Source organism: Balaenoptera borealis (assembly GCF_965194805.1).
Source record: "Balaenoptera borealis genome assembly, chromosome: 14".
Classification (NCBI taxonomy): domain Eukaryota; kingdom Metazoa; phylum Chordata; class Mammalia; order Artiodactyla; family Balaenopteridae; genus Balaenoptera; species Balaenoptera borealis.
In genome coordinates, this window is record NC_138875.1 from 7,076,891 (window position 1) to 7,090,814 (window position 13,924).

Below are 13,924 nucleotides of genomic sequence, written 5' to 3' on the forward strand. Positions count from 1 at the left end.
ATCCTCAGTTTATTATCACCTAAGACTGTTCAACTTAGAAATATCATTGAAAAATTATTTCTCTTATTCCTCTGAACTGTTTTGTGCCTTTTGACCTTGACATTTCAAATCCACAGCTAAATCCTTCATACCTGTATAACTACAGATACTTCTCAGCTGGTATAAGTGCCTCCACAGTTTCCGTTTTTTGGTCCATTTCGGACACATGCATCAGGAACTACTGTCCTAGGGTTGAGCAAGGCAGCCACTGTTACACTCTTGGCCAGGCAGGCTTAGGTATGGGCTGTCAGAGTCTTGGTTAAATATCCACAGTCTCTTTCTTCCCCCGTCTGATTTCCTTCTGGTTTCTCCCATTAGCCACAGTCAACTGGATGCCTGAGGGCCAGGGAGCCTGGGTGGTGTAGCCTTTTCCTGTGTACAAGTCAGTTACCTGCAGAGGCTGGCAGAGTGGGGAGGAGCCACTGGAGGGCCAAATGGAGAAAAACCAGCATGTTAGCTGCCCCTTCCCCTTCTTCTCTTCCTCCCAGAGGTAATCTGGCCACACAGACTTTCTCATTTTCCCTGACTTTGACAGACTCACTCTGAATTCTTGCCTTTGCATGTACTGTTTTCTTTGGCAGAAATTCCCTTACTCCATTTCTTTGCCTGGCAAACAAACTCCTACTTATCCCTCAAGCTCCAGCTCAAATGTTACCACTCTTTTACCTACACACTTGTAGAGGCAGCAAAGTCCGAACAACGGGACAGAGAAACATAAGGTCGGGTCCTTAATCAGCCACTTATTAGCTGATGTGGGCCAGGTACTTCTCCGATTTTACGTAGTCCCCCCCCCCCTTTTTTTCTTTTGCAAAATAGGAATGGGAATTGCTGCCTTGACATCCTTTCTCCAGGGATGAAAAAATCCGTGAGATAAAATGTTCTCTAAAATGCAAATCACTTTACAAATTTAGTTTTGTTGTGGTTGCTCTTACCATTGCTTAGATTTTTTTCTATTAGTTCAGACCGATCACAGTGCAAAAGGCAACTTTAGTGGCATTCACATACGAATTCAAATTCCTACTCACCCCCTTTTCTTTCTACAGCCCCCTTTTTCTCTCCTGTTCAGCTAATCCCCCCCACCCGCCGCCGCTCTCATTTCTTTTTCGGCTTGTTTACTCTGAACCCAGGTATCCAAGGTCATTGCTTGATTGTGCAGGTGCATCTCACAGTTAAAGAGGTTAAGTCATTTAGTAACGGCAGGGAGGTAGGGGTGGAACGGGGTAGGTCATCCTAACAAAACGCTGCACTCTAAGTTGTAAAGTTCTGGGAGCTGAGAATTCAGACTGGCAGGGTCATAAACGAAGCCCTCGCAGAGGGAGGGTGCAGGGCCGACTTGGGCTTCCGCGCGAGCCTCTGCAGCCCGCGCCGCAGCCCGCGCTTGGACGCCGGAACCCCAGGCAGGCGGGCGCGGTGGCGGGTCCGGAATTCCGGGAGGAGAGCACGAACGGGCGAAGACTACAACTCCCGACGTGCACGGCGGCCAAAACGCGTTCTGTCCCTGCTTGACTCCTCATTCTTTCCAGTTCTTACGACGGAGTCCGGTGTCTAGGAACTGCATAGTAGTCACTATAGCGAGACTGTAAGCTTCTCTGTTGGCGCGAGGACCGGAACAGCTCACGGAATGCCTCTCACTCTTTGGGTCCTTCGCTCAGGCGTTGAGGAACTCGCTTTCGGACCGGCCGGGTTTCTAGGGGGACAGTAATTGTGGTAGGACGCTGTGGCGCGGCAGTTTAATTCTCCGGCGGCGGCTGATTGAGCGGGACGAGATGGTCCTGACGGGGCTCATCAGGAAACTGGGTAACAGTCTGAGTTGCCCCTCTCCCGGGTCGCCCATCCGTCGTGGCCGCTTGCTGAGAATGGCGGTGTCACGTTTCCGAGGCCGGGCCACCCCGCGACGGCTTCCTGTCTCGTCCGGGCTTCGGCAGGGCAGCCCCCGGGGGCCCACCTCGGACTTTGTGTAAACTCCGCAGTTCGCGTCGTGAATGCACCAGCGTCCTGCGTGTGGAAAAAACTGGTTTCTTTATTTCCTTCTTCACCCCGCTCCCGCCCCCAGCGTAGATAACGAAGTTTTAGGGTACATTCCCTGTGGGCGTCTCTTTGGAGTCGGGAAATAGTTCTGTGCTGTCTTCTTTGACAGGTCATCAGCTGGCCGAGATCAGGGCACGCGCTCTCAAGAATATTCTCTGCAAGATTGAGCACAGTTTAATCTGCTGTGCAGATCTGGTTCAGGAGAGGCTCCTCTTTCTCCATTTGCTGGAATGGTTCAATTTCCCGTCCGTTCCAATGAAAGAAGAGGTTCTGAGTCTGTTGAACAGATTGGTTAAGGTAGGATCATTTTGAAGTAAAATAATCAAACAAGTTGAGTATTGCGTAGTCATTTAATTGTAGCATTTGTTGAAAATTTAAATTATTAAAATTTAAAAAAAACAGCTGTGAATGTTGAATTTTAATTCATTTGGGTATATAATGCTCCATCCTCCTTTTCTCTGATTTGTGATGTTGAATCTCACATTGTCTCTGTTGTGTGCTGAAGTAACACAGTTTTTGAGTTCAGGTATGTCCTGATTTGGGGGATCGTCTTTGGAGGTTAATACTTGTCATTCTGTTTTCCCTTATGGTTCTGTTATTTACATGTTAAAATGAGATGTCTTTGTATAAAAGAGAACACATTTAAAGATAAAGTTACAGACCATGATACTAAATGGCACAAGTATGTTAAATTGTTTTTCCCATATCTGTTTTTCAGATTTATGTTTCTCAGTCTGTCTTGAGAGTAGTTAGTTGTCAGGGTCAAATATCAAAGTGGCAGGTTTAACTTTTCCAAACTGTAAATCACTATGCATTTGTAGGGGATACTTATTACTTTGGCATCCTTTGAGTGATTGGAGCTAGAAGAGGATACAGTGAGTGTCAGTGAAGAGAAGTAATCAATTTAATAAATAAAAGTAGGAACGGATAGTGTGCATTTCTAGTGTTCAGTGTCTGGGCTTTTCTCTCATAAGTGTTATTAAATGTTTTATGTATGTCTCTGTAAGTCTACGTCTTATGTATATCACTGCAAAAATTATGTTTTAAAAAGGAACATCTGGTATACCAAAAATAATGTCATGGTTTGATTGCTGTAAAATAAAGTCTAGAGATTTTGGTATTTATAGTTGTTCTCAAGACACTCCTTTTCTTATTTCAGTATCCCCCAGCAGTCCAGCATTTGGTTGACCTTGGTGCAGTCGAATTCTTATCTAAACTTCGTTCTAATGTGGAGCCGAATCTACAGGCTGAAATTGATGGCATTCTGGATGGACTTTTTATTCTTCCTTCAGAAGTTCCTGAACTGTATTCTGCATCTTACCAAACCAGTCAAACTGGTAACTCTTTGGAATCACTCTGATGAAATCAATCAGTCAATCAATCTGTTATAATATATTGGTTCTAATGGTTAATTCTAAGGAAGGGAACCTTAGATTAAAAAAACAAACAATCCTCCTCCTCTCCCCCCTGCAACTCTTATTTTTCTTATGTTAACTTACATGAATTTGATCTTAATTCCCCTCCTCTGATGTTACAGAGAGGAGAGTACTTGTGTGTTTTTGTTTTGGTCACGGGGCATAAAAGATGAAGTGACTTTCTTTTTTTGAGGCTAGTTTGACAGATTATTTTTTTAGCAATAACAACAGATTTTCATTGAGCACTCATTACTATGTGCCAGACGTTGTTTTAAATATTTTATGCTTGCATTTTGGGGGCTGTGTTCCTCATATAGGGAGGATGTCTGCCCTGCTCATGATTTTGTTATGGGGTCCAATCAAAATGAGCTGCACATGGTATACTGGCTAAAATCAGAGTCAAAGGGACATGGATTTAAGTCCCAGTTCTGCCACTAGTTGGGTGACCTTGGCTAAGGTACTTAATCCCTCCAGGCTTTAGTTTTCTCATCCAAAAATTGGTACAATCAGCAAGAACATCTTACAGGATTTTTGTGAGGATTAAGTGGGGCAATGTCTGGACGGTGCTTAGCATAGGGCCCAGCGTATATTAAGCACAGAATCCTTGTCTGCTACAGTTACTTGTTGTTCTTGTTATTACTTGATGTCCAGCATAGTGCCTTGCTCATGGAAAGCATTTAAATTGATTTGAAGGAAAGAAAATGCTCTTGAAATTTATATGATTGAGTAGTAAAAGTATAAAAAACTGTGTTCTTGCTCATTTAATCTGTTAGACCCTATTCTTCTCTGTGCCAGTGCTGTATTGCCACTGCTGTGACCCTCGGTCCTGTTGTTATCAGGAACAACAATAGCAGCTGCCATTTACTGAGTTCTTGTGTGATTGTGATTTTTAACAGTGTATTTTACAATTTCTGTCTAAGCCATAACAAATAAAGTAGAATCTTAAATCATGAATTTTCAACCTAGTTCCTTGCAGGTGAGTTTAGAGGTATGGTCTAGGGCTAATTTTTAGTTTTCTGTATTAACATTAGAACTACTGGCATGAAAACTTCAAACAAAATTACAAAATTTGGTTTTAGCCTTTTCTTCATTCTCAATCTCATCACAGCTGAAGTGCTGAATATGTAATCATGTATGATAGGGGATCGTCAGAGTTATTGAAAGATAGTGTCTGACTCTTGCTTTTGACAACTTTTTCTTAAAAAACATGAAAATCGAAGTGATGAGGAAATATGTAGAGTAAGGGAGAGGAGAGAGATGGACTAAAAAGCTGAGATGAACAGTTCTTGAATAAATACCTTGTAACAGATTCTTTATGTACATTGTGGATGTTTTCATTCTAAGAAATAATTGTAGTTACATAACGGTAAAAGAGAGAGAAAAAAACACCTCAATTCGAAATTGACTCGGCATCCACGTGTTTTTCCTCTTTAGGAGGACAGATTATTCAGAGAACCATAACTGGATTATTTTTTTAGTTTTTAAAGTGATTCAAAAACTTAAGATAAACTGTTTATATTTGAAAAGAGCAAGTTTCACGTTCAGCAAATAATGCATCAGTAACACAGTAATATATATTTTCTTTTCAGAATTGCCACAGCAACCTGAAACCTTAACGGGATATTTTCCTCAAGACAAAAGTACTTTCCAGCAGATGGAAGTGCCTCCAAGACCTGTGGGTGTGTATCTACAGGGATGTAGGTCCTGTCTATCTGGGAAATTGGAAATTAATGTACTTTCCCTCGTTGTTGTGAAGACATATTGTGGTCAGACTTAAATGGTTAAGCACCAAACTGAGTGTTTGTTCCCTCAAGTTAGGTTAGGATATAGAGTCTAAATGGTGAAACTTTATGTTATTCTAAGTGCCTTTGACCAGCTCTCTAGGCAGTGGTAACGGTGGCCGTGGTGCTTGGTGCTTATCGAGCCGGGAGTCTTTGTCAAGAGCTGAGCGGTGCACTGTGCACGCCACCTCATTAATTCTCCAGCTCACTAAGCGGTGCTGTCGACCCAGTGACTCAAGCCAGAGGCTCAGGATCAAATTTGTTTCCTCATTTATCTTTATTCCAACATTCAGTTGACTGAAGAGTTCTGATTTAGAGCCTCTCTCGGGAATCTCATCCAGGTCTTTTTGCGTCTGGTCTCTGGTCGGTCATATGGTGCCTCCTCAAAGAGACCTTCCCGAGGACTCTAGCCAGTGATCACTTTTTATCTACATTTGGTTTTCTTCCTATATGTATTTATTAAATTATGTATTCATTTATTTCCTGTTTGTCTCCCTCATTATAAACTTAATGACAGCTGCAAATAGTGCTTTATCCTGTGTGGGTGTGGGGAACAGTGCCAGAAATAAGCACTGTTAGGCACTCAGTATGTATTTCTTGAATGAATGAATGAATCTTCATGGAGTCCCAGTGAGGTTGATATTGTTATTAACCCCATCTTACTAATGAGAACCCTGGGGCTTAGAAAGGATAAAACCTTTGTACTAGGTGACACAGTTAGGGCATGGTTAAGTAAGCATGTACTTCACCTCTTACTGCCTGCATAGTTGAAATGAAAAGTCTGCTTCCAAGGATATATCTGCGGACGTCAGGCATCCAATTTAACTCAGTTTGGAAGCCCTCTGTTATAAAAACGATTTCGTAGAAACTCTCAGGTTGAGTACAGCATAAGAAAGAACAGAAAACTTGTTCAGCTGTTAAAATACTTTACCTTTCCTTTCTGGAAAAGTTTTGTTAGGCTTATAGGGAGCTTTGGTTTTGACATGGTAGTTCTTTGTGTTTTTGGCTGAGAGGCTTAACTGAGTGACAACGAGGGACATCTGAAGGGAGACATCTGAAGGGAGTGTCTCCAGGGCTGGGAATCATGGGTATTTGAGTGAAGCGGTTGAAACATTCAGGAAGATTGAGATGGTAACATATTTTTATGTGAGTTGCAGTTTGTGGATTGATGGTGTGGCTTATTTTGGACACGTCTTTATGTGTGCAGTATAAGCCTGTCCTTCCCTCCACCCACCTCTTGTTTTTCCCTTAGAAAGTAAACCCTGCTTTTATGTTAGCACTTTTGAAGGAAGCAACTGCTATGTTTGAGAATTTAATAATACTATTATCTGAATTTAACAATTCCATGCTCTTTTCAGAGCATTTGGCAGAAAGACTATTGGCCATTTGGAAGGGCTTATGTGTTGCCACCTTAACCCGTACACCATGTGTTTAAAAATAATTTGAAGGAGGGTAGTATAAAATTGCGTTCGGTTTCTCGGATCTCTTTTAATCTTGTCTGAGCACTGATATTTGATCTTTAATCTTATGGTCTTCAAGTCATCTTCAAAGAGGTTTAAATATCTAACACGATTTAGGATATTTGAACATGACTAATTAAATACAGTATATGATTACATTTATATCGTTTTTAAACTTTATTTATTTATTTATTTTTGGCTGTGTTGGGTCTTCGTTTCTGTGCGAGGGCTTTCTCCAGTTGCGGAGAGCGGGGGCCACTCTTCATCGCAGTGCGCGGGCCTCTCACTGTCGCGGCCTCTCCCGTTGCGGAGCACAGGCTCCAGACGCGCAGGCTCAGTGGTTGTGGCTCACGGGCTTAGCTGCTCCGCGGCATGTGGGATCTTCCCAGACCAGGGCTGGAACCCATGTGCCCTGCATTGGCAGGCAGATTCTCAACCACTGGGCCACCAGGGAAGCCCTATATCGTTTTTAATTTCTACAGTTAGAGATCTCCAAATGCCAGTTCCTTTTTTGTTTATGCTCTATGTTCTGGTTAGCCACATGGTGAAATAGAAAATTTAATTGATGCTCTAAATGTCATTCAATATTGGTTTGTGTTTAATGCCCTTCTAATAATAATATATGAGTTCTGTTTAAATTATGAAAAGAGCTCTCTGTTATTTATTCTGTGAGGGAACAAATTTGCAGCTGATCTTTTTGGTATATTTTAGGGTACTGTAAACTGTGACTTTATTTGAGGACTTGTTTTAAAGGTGAAACCTTATTGTGAACATTGTGAATCCGTCAACATTGTCTCCTTTGATGCCTTAAGTTTTGCTCTTCCATTAGCAGCAAATCCGACCGCGAAGTGTTTGAAGTTTTCTACCTTCCCTTGGCTCCCCCTGACCACAGCTGATAGGCATGTTCTCTCCTCTAATGAAAGGTACGGTACCTGATGTATTTCAGGTGTTTTGGCTTTTGGTATTGATATTTATAGCCATGAAGTCTGAGAGTTATTACTGTACATTTTCATCAGGAAAAAAGATACTGAGTGGCTGTGATAGGTAGCAATGGGAATATATGAATGATTTTCAGTATTTCAAAAACCAAGCCAGAAACTTCCTATTTGCCTTTAATCAGGCTTCACATCAAGCTTCTTTTTTGTGCTTGGGATCCTGTGCACTCCGTGGTGATAATGCGTCATCTCTTACTGACCAGATGGCCCGGCCACTGCTTAGGCCCTTGGTGAACAAAAATGGAGAAGTTAAACATAAATGCAGTCTCTTTAGTAGACAGTACATTTCAAAACATGGACTCTGTTAGGAGAAGGTTGGGGACCACTGATCTGATCTGATGTATTGGATTTTATTTGGTCATCACCCCCAAAAGTAGATAGCCAATATCTAGAAGTTTGGAGACTGTTTTCATGTCTAGTTTCACTTTTTGCTGAAACGTAATTTCAGTGAATGCCACATCGAATGAGTTGTCTGCCTTTTTTTGGTGAGAATCTGAAAAATAAAGGCCAACTTCTAGAGTTAGGGCCCAATACAGGGGGATGCTATTAAATGACTTTTGATGATGGCCCTTTTTACTGATGGGCCTCAGTAAATTCTCTTGGAGTAACATATTGAAGAGGTAGCATGCACACGGGGATGGGGCAGGGGTGGTGCTGATCTGTCAGTTCTGAGTCGGTTGCTAAGGAGGAGGTATGGTCTCTAGTGGGCACCTGTGGCTGGTGAACTGTGGGTGGAGTGGAGCTGGGCTGAGAGCAGGTTTGGTTTCTTGGGGTGAGACGTGAACGACTGCCACATCCCTAGGAGGGCAGATATTGTCAGAGAAGTTGAGAGGTGTCCTCTCCATGAGGTAAGAGAGGAGCACCAGCTTCATTCCCCTCGAGTAGGGAAGAGCAGTAAGGAATCTAATTCCTGGAATTTAACTCTGTACTTAAGTACATAAGTACTCTGTACTTGTGCTCTCCTCTGTCTTATTTCCTGATACACTTAGCAGATTTCATTGATCTCCTTTCGTGGCACTGTTATAGTCTTTGGGTATACAGTGGGGGATACTGTGTAGTCCCTGCTCTTGAGGAGGGTCTAGTGGGGCTACGAAGTCAACAGGCAGTTACCGTAGCACAGATTATGGGCACATGAAAGAACACACCTACCCCAGGGTTGTTCACTGATTAGGGAGGAGATTTGGGAAGGCTTCCCAGGGCAAGATGTCTTGGCTGAGACCTGAAGGATTGTGAATAGGTTACTTAGAATCTGGTATAGGTAAATTCTTTTTAAAAATAAATAATACTGTATTTTGTATATTTTGTAGCTCTTTAAGAAGTAGTAACCACACTTTAATCTGGAACACCTGTGAACTGTTGAAAGATGTTATCATGCAAGATTTTCCTGCTGAGATTTTCCTTCAAAGGCCAAAAATTGTTCAGGTGCGTTTCCTCTGTAATAGTTTTAGATTTTGAAACAGGGAACTTTTTGCAGTGAAACACATTTTGCAAAGTAGGAGTCCTTGGGAAGGAAATTTGCACTACCATATTTAAATAATGAAGTATTCGGTTATTTAGACCACTGACTCTCTAACTTACTTAGATGGTGGTGGTTCTCGTGATAGGACGTAGTCTCATTTGACACATGCGGTCCAGTTGGACGACCTTGAGCTTACTGTGTGTGGGTCACGTGGGGAGACTAGGCCTGGGAAGCTGAGGTTGGGCAGCAGTGACCGGTCTTAATAGTTAGAGCTGCCTCACTTTGGGTGTCCAGGTGTCTAAGGCACGGTGCTGGCTGCTGTGCAAATGTGGCAGAGGTGAGCAATGCAGGTGGATTCTTTGCAGTGCAGTGTATTGCGTACGTGTACAGTAGAGAGCCTGGGATCCCGGGCTGGGATTGTGGTGTGTCCACGGCATCTGGTAAGGCTTGGTACCCTTGCTGCGCAGCCACGGGGCTGAGATGGGTGCCAGTGAGCGGCAGCTATTACTTCATACTGTCCCAGCTGTGAGTGATAGCAGAGGGAAAGCTGTAAATTATCAAAACATGCAAAATGATTTAGTTGTTTGAGATGTAAAAGGCTTGTTGTGGTTTTTAAAAAGTACTGTGTAACTTAATGTCCTGAATGGGGAATAATTCCTGTGTTCTTCACGACAGGTACTCAACTAACAGTTCAGATATGAGAAACGCTGACTGTTGTATTTAAATTTTATCTTACTTTGACCCATCTTCCTGCATTATGCCAAGTCATTTTTGCCTGTTTCTGTTTCTTATGTTTTATTAATATTTGCACCTTATCTTAATTGCTTTGACTGTTCATTTAACCTCACTTAAACTCCACATCCTTCTTTGAAAGTCGAGCACTTTGTTCCCTCCATCATTTTCATCGCTCTTCTTTATTTCAGAGCCTTTTATCTCTGTTGAAACTGGCCTTTGGAGGAGATGGAAAACATCGCCTGGCGTTGCAATCAGTGTCCTGCTTGCAGCAGCTGTGCACGTATTTAAGAAATAGACTTAACTTTCACCGAGATCCAAGTTTTTTCTCTAGTAAACAAGGTATTTATGTTTATATATTCCTTGGTCACTGGTGGTATTTGTAGTTCTTCCAAGAACTCCCCATTATATTTACTGTCAGGATTATTGTGTATACATTTTCACAACATAAATTCCCCATTCCTAAATGTAATCAAATTATAATCTTTGAAAACAAACTGTATGAATGACAGAAGCACTCCTGATCCCATCCTCTTTTTTTTTGATAAGAGACATTTGCAAGGTGTTTTTCTCCCACATATGCTGAGTGTTGTTGGGAGCTAAGGATCAGGATTCTGAGTCCAGCTATTCATGTGGGACTTTGGGCATTTTAGCAAGTTATATGTTGTGTTAAGAAATTGTTTGGTTTGAAAAATACCTATTTGTATTTTATGAAAACTATTTTTTTTTTAATTTTTATTTATTATTTATTTTTGGCTGTGTTGGTTCTTCATTTCTGTGCGAGGGCTTTCTCTAGTTGCGGCAAGTGGGGGCCACTCTTCATCGCGGTGCGCGGGCCTCTCACTATCGCGGCCTCTCTTGTTGCGGAGCACAGGCTCCAGACGCGCAGGCTCAGTAGTTGTGGCTCACGGGCCTAGTTGCTCCGCGGCATGTGGGATCTTCCCAGACCAGGGCTCGAACCCGTGTCCCCTGCATTGGCAGACAGATTCTCAACCACTGCGCCACTAGGGAAGCCGTATGAAAACTATTTTTATGCAACTTGTGATGTAGGCAGATATTATATGATAGCTTTTCAGGGAAAAAGCACCACCTAATGGCCAAATAGAGTACTAGACTGGCCTTGTCAAACTAGCATTTACAATTTAGGATTTCTATGCACTTATATAATACAATATATATTGAAAGTCGAATATTAAATTCCAGTGATTTGTCATCCTGCTTCATAGTTCAGCCTTATTTTGTTGAGAGTTTCACTGATCCTGTGCTACTTGAATACTTATCCTTTATGTTAGCTTTATTATAGACCTCAGGGGGCATGGGGTTTCCTCATTAACATTCTTGAGAGCTTGTGGGTACCCCATATTTCATCAGAAAAAGAGTTATAATGTGGGTAAAAATAGTGGATAAATCAGAAGACTTATTCATGCATTAAATAAATATTTATTTATCACCTACTCTGTGCCAACCGATACTCTAAGGGGTATAACACTGAACAAAACAGATAAGGTCCCCGCCTTTATGAGCTTGTATTGTAGAAGGTCGGGACAGGTAGTAAACAAACAAGTTTTTAGATATGAAGTGCTCAAAGGGAATAAGAGGGGTGATGCGACAGAATGTGACCAGGGATGTGGCTTTCTTGGATAGGATGGTCAGGGAAGGGATCTGACAGGAGGCGAGCTGAAGGGTGGGAAGGGACCTCCGCTTGAAGAGCGGCAGGGAGAGTGTTCCAGGGAGGTCAGAGGCCTCAGCCCTGAGGGCCACACGCTTGAGGAACGAAAATTAGGCTGGTGTGAGGGGAGCGTAGTGAGCGGGCTGGGGGTACAGAGAGGGGAATGGGGTGAGGTCGGAGAGGTGGCCCGGGGCCAGGGTGCAATGGCCCTGGCAGACCTTTGTAAGGATTTGGTCAGTATATTCCCAGTATTTTGCGAGCCTCACCATCATCTGTTTCCAGACCTTTGTCATCATCCTAAGTGGAAGCTCTGTAACCATTAAGCAGCGCTCCCCATTTCCCCTTCCCTCTGCAGCCCCCGGTAATCTCTCGTCTATTTTCTGTCTAGGTCCCTAGACAGAGAGCGGGATTGTACAGTATTCATCTGGCTTATCTCACTTAGCGTAATGTTTTCAAAGTTCACCTATGTTGTAGCACGTGTCAGAACTTCATTTTTACGGCCGAATGACGTTCCACTGTATGTACACGCCACATTGTATTTATGTATTCTGCTGTTGGTGGACGTGGGGCTTGTTCTCGCTTTTTGACTGTTACGAGTGATGCTGCAGTGAACGCTGGCATATCCGTTCGAGCCTCTGCTATCGATTCTTTGGGTGCATACCAGAGCAGAACCGCTGGGCCATACGTTGATTCTACGTTTAGCTCTCTGAGGGACCGCCAAACGTGTCCCACTGCCGCTGCGCCGTTTGATATTCCCACCAGCAGCGTGTGAGGCTTCCAGTTTCGCCACAGCCTCGCCAAAACTTTTTTCTTTCTTTTTTGTTAACCATAGTCCTCCTAGTAGGTGTGAGGTGGTATCTCGTTGTGATTTTGATTTGCATTTCCCTAATGACTAGTGATTCTCTAGTGACTTTTCATGTGTTTACTGGCCATTCGTATATCTTTGGAGAAATGTCTATTAAAGTTTTTTGCCCGTTGTTAAATTGGGATGGTTGACTTCTTGTTTTTCATTGTTGAGTTTTGGGAGTTATTTATATATCCTGGATACTAAATCCTTATCAGGTATATGATTTGCAGATATTTTCTCCCATTCTGTAGGTTGTTACTTTGTTTTTTTTTTTTTAAAGATCTATTTATTATTTATTTACTTTATTTATCTTTGGGTGTGTCAGGTCTTCGGCACGGCACACGGGATCTTCGTTGAGGCATGCGGGATCTTTTGTTGTGGTGCGCAGGCTTCTCTTTAGTTGTGGCGTGCAGGTTTTCTCTCTCTAGCAGTGGTGCGTGGGCTCCAGGGCCCGTGGGCTCTGTAGTTTGTGGCACACAGGCTCTCTAGTTGAGGCGCACGAGCTCAGTAGTCGTGGCGTGTGGCTTAGTTTCCCCGCGGCATGTGGGATCTTAGCTCCTGGACTAGGGGTCGAACCTGCGTCCCCTGCATTGTAAGGCAGATTCTTTACCACTGGGCCACCAGGGAAATCCCGGTTGTTACTTTCTTGTGAATGTCCTTTGATGCATGAAAGTTTTAAATTTTGTTGAAGTCCAATTTATCTCTGTTTTCTTTGGTTGTTTGTGTTTTTGGTGTCATATCTAAAAATTCATTGCCAAATACAAGGTCGTGAGGATCCACCCCTATGTTTTCCGCTAAGAGCTTTATGGTTTTAACTCATATTTAGGTTTTCGATCCATTTTGAGTTAATTTTTGCACAAGGTTTGAGGTAGGGTCTCTGGGAGGGTTTTAAGCAGGAGAGTGCGTGATTCGGTCTCTAATGTTGTAAGTGAACACTGTTGGCTGAAAGGTTCCGTGTAATCAGGTCAATTAGACATGAACCTAAATGTGCTAAGGGAGTATTGCAGAAAAGGTTGACTTTTACTTTTACCTCATAGAAGCATTTCTGCTATCTTAATTTTGTTAATTTTTTTTTTCTGAAGAATGACAAGAACTACATAATCAGTAATCTGTCTCTACCAAGGAATACTTTTATTCTTTTTTTTTCCCCCCCAGATACAGTTTCCCAAAATTCTTCTCTGTCTTATTGTCATGAAGCAAGAGTCACTCATCATTCCCAGAATCCTTCTCCAGGAAGCAGCAGCCCTCGGCCTTCTGTGGTGGGACGCACAGGCCAGCGACCCAGAGGAGACGGCCAGGATTGGGACGCCGTGTCTTCCAGGTGACTGTAGGAGAGCCAGGTTAACTTGTGTGTGTGTTTCAGTTTTAGAGGGAGATTGTTGTTTTGCTCTTTCGTCTTTTCTTTTGAAACATTAACACAGATATTGGCCTTGTGTTAAACCAGTGACTTTCATACTTTTTTGACCATGATCCCCAGTAAGAAATAAGTATTATACTGC

General features: G+C 42.7%; 1 protein-coding gene across 5 annotated transcripts in view; it reads left to right on the forward strand.

The window, feature by feature from the left end:
* The first annotated feature begins 856 nt into the window (after positions 1 to 856).
* Positions 857 to 13,924, forward strand: part of RTTN (rotatin) — a 164,049-nt gene continuing 150,981 nt past the window's right edge. For 4 of the 5 annotated variants that reach the window (XM_082355182.1, XM_082355183.1, XM_082355181.1 and 1 more), the window contains exons 1-8: positions 857 to 1,836; positions 2,177 to 2,364; positions 3,227 to 3,404; positions 5,072 to 5,161; positions 7,553 to 7,646; positions 9,026 to 9,140; positions 10,101 to 10,251; positions 13,581 to 13,746. In XM_082355182.1, the coding sequence (XP_082211308.1) occupies positions 1,806 to 1,836; positions 2,177 to 2,364; positions 3,227 to 3,404; positions 5,072 to 5,161; positions 7,553 to 7,646; positions 9,026 to 9,140; positions 10,101 to 10,251; positions 13,581 to 13,746 (1,013 nt within the window). In that variant the 5' untranslated portion in view covers positions 857 to 1,805. The remainder of the gene's footprint in view (positions 1,837 to 2,176; positions 2,365 to 3,226; positions 3,405 to 5,071; positions 5,162 to 7,552; positions 7,647 to 9,025; positions 9,141 to 10,100; positions 10,252 to 13,580; positions 13,747 to 13,924) is intronic. The other variant, XM_082355184.1, reaches the window with a different exon arrangement.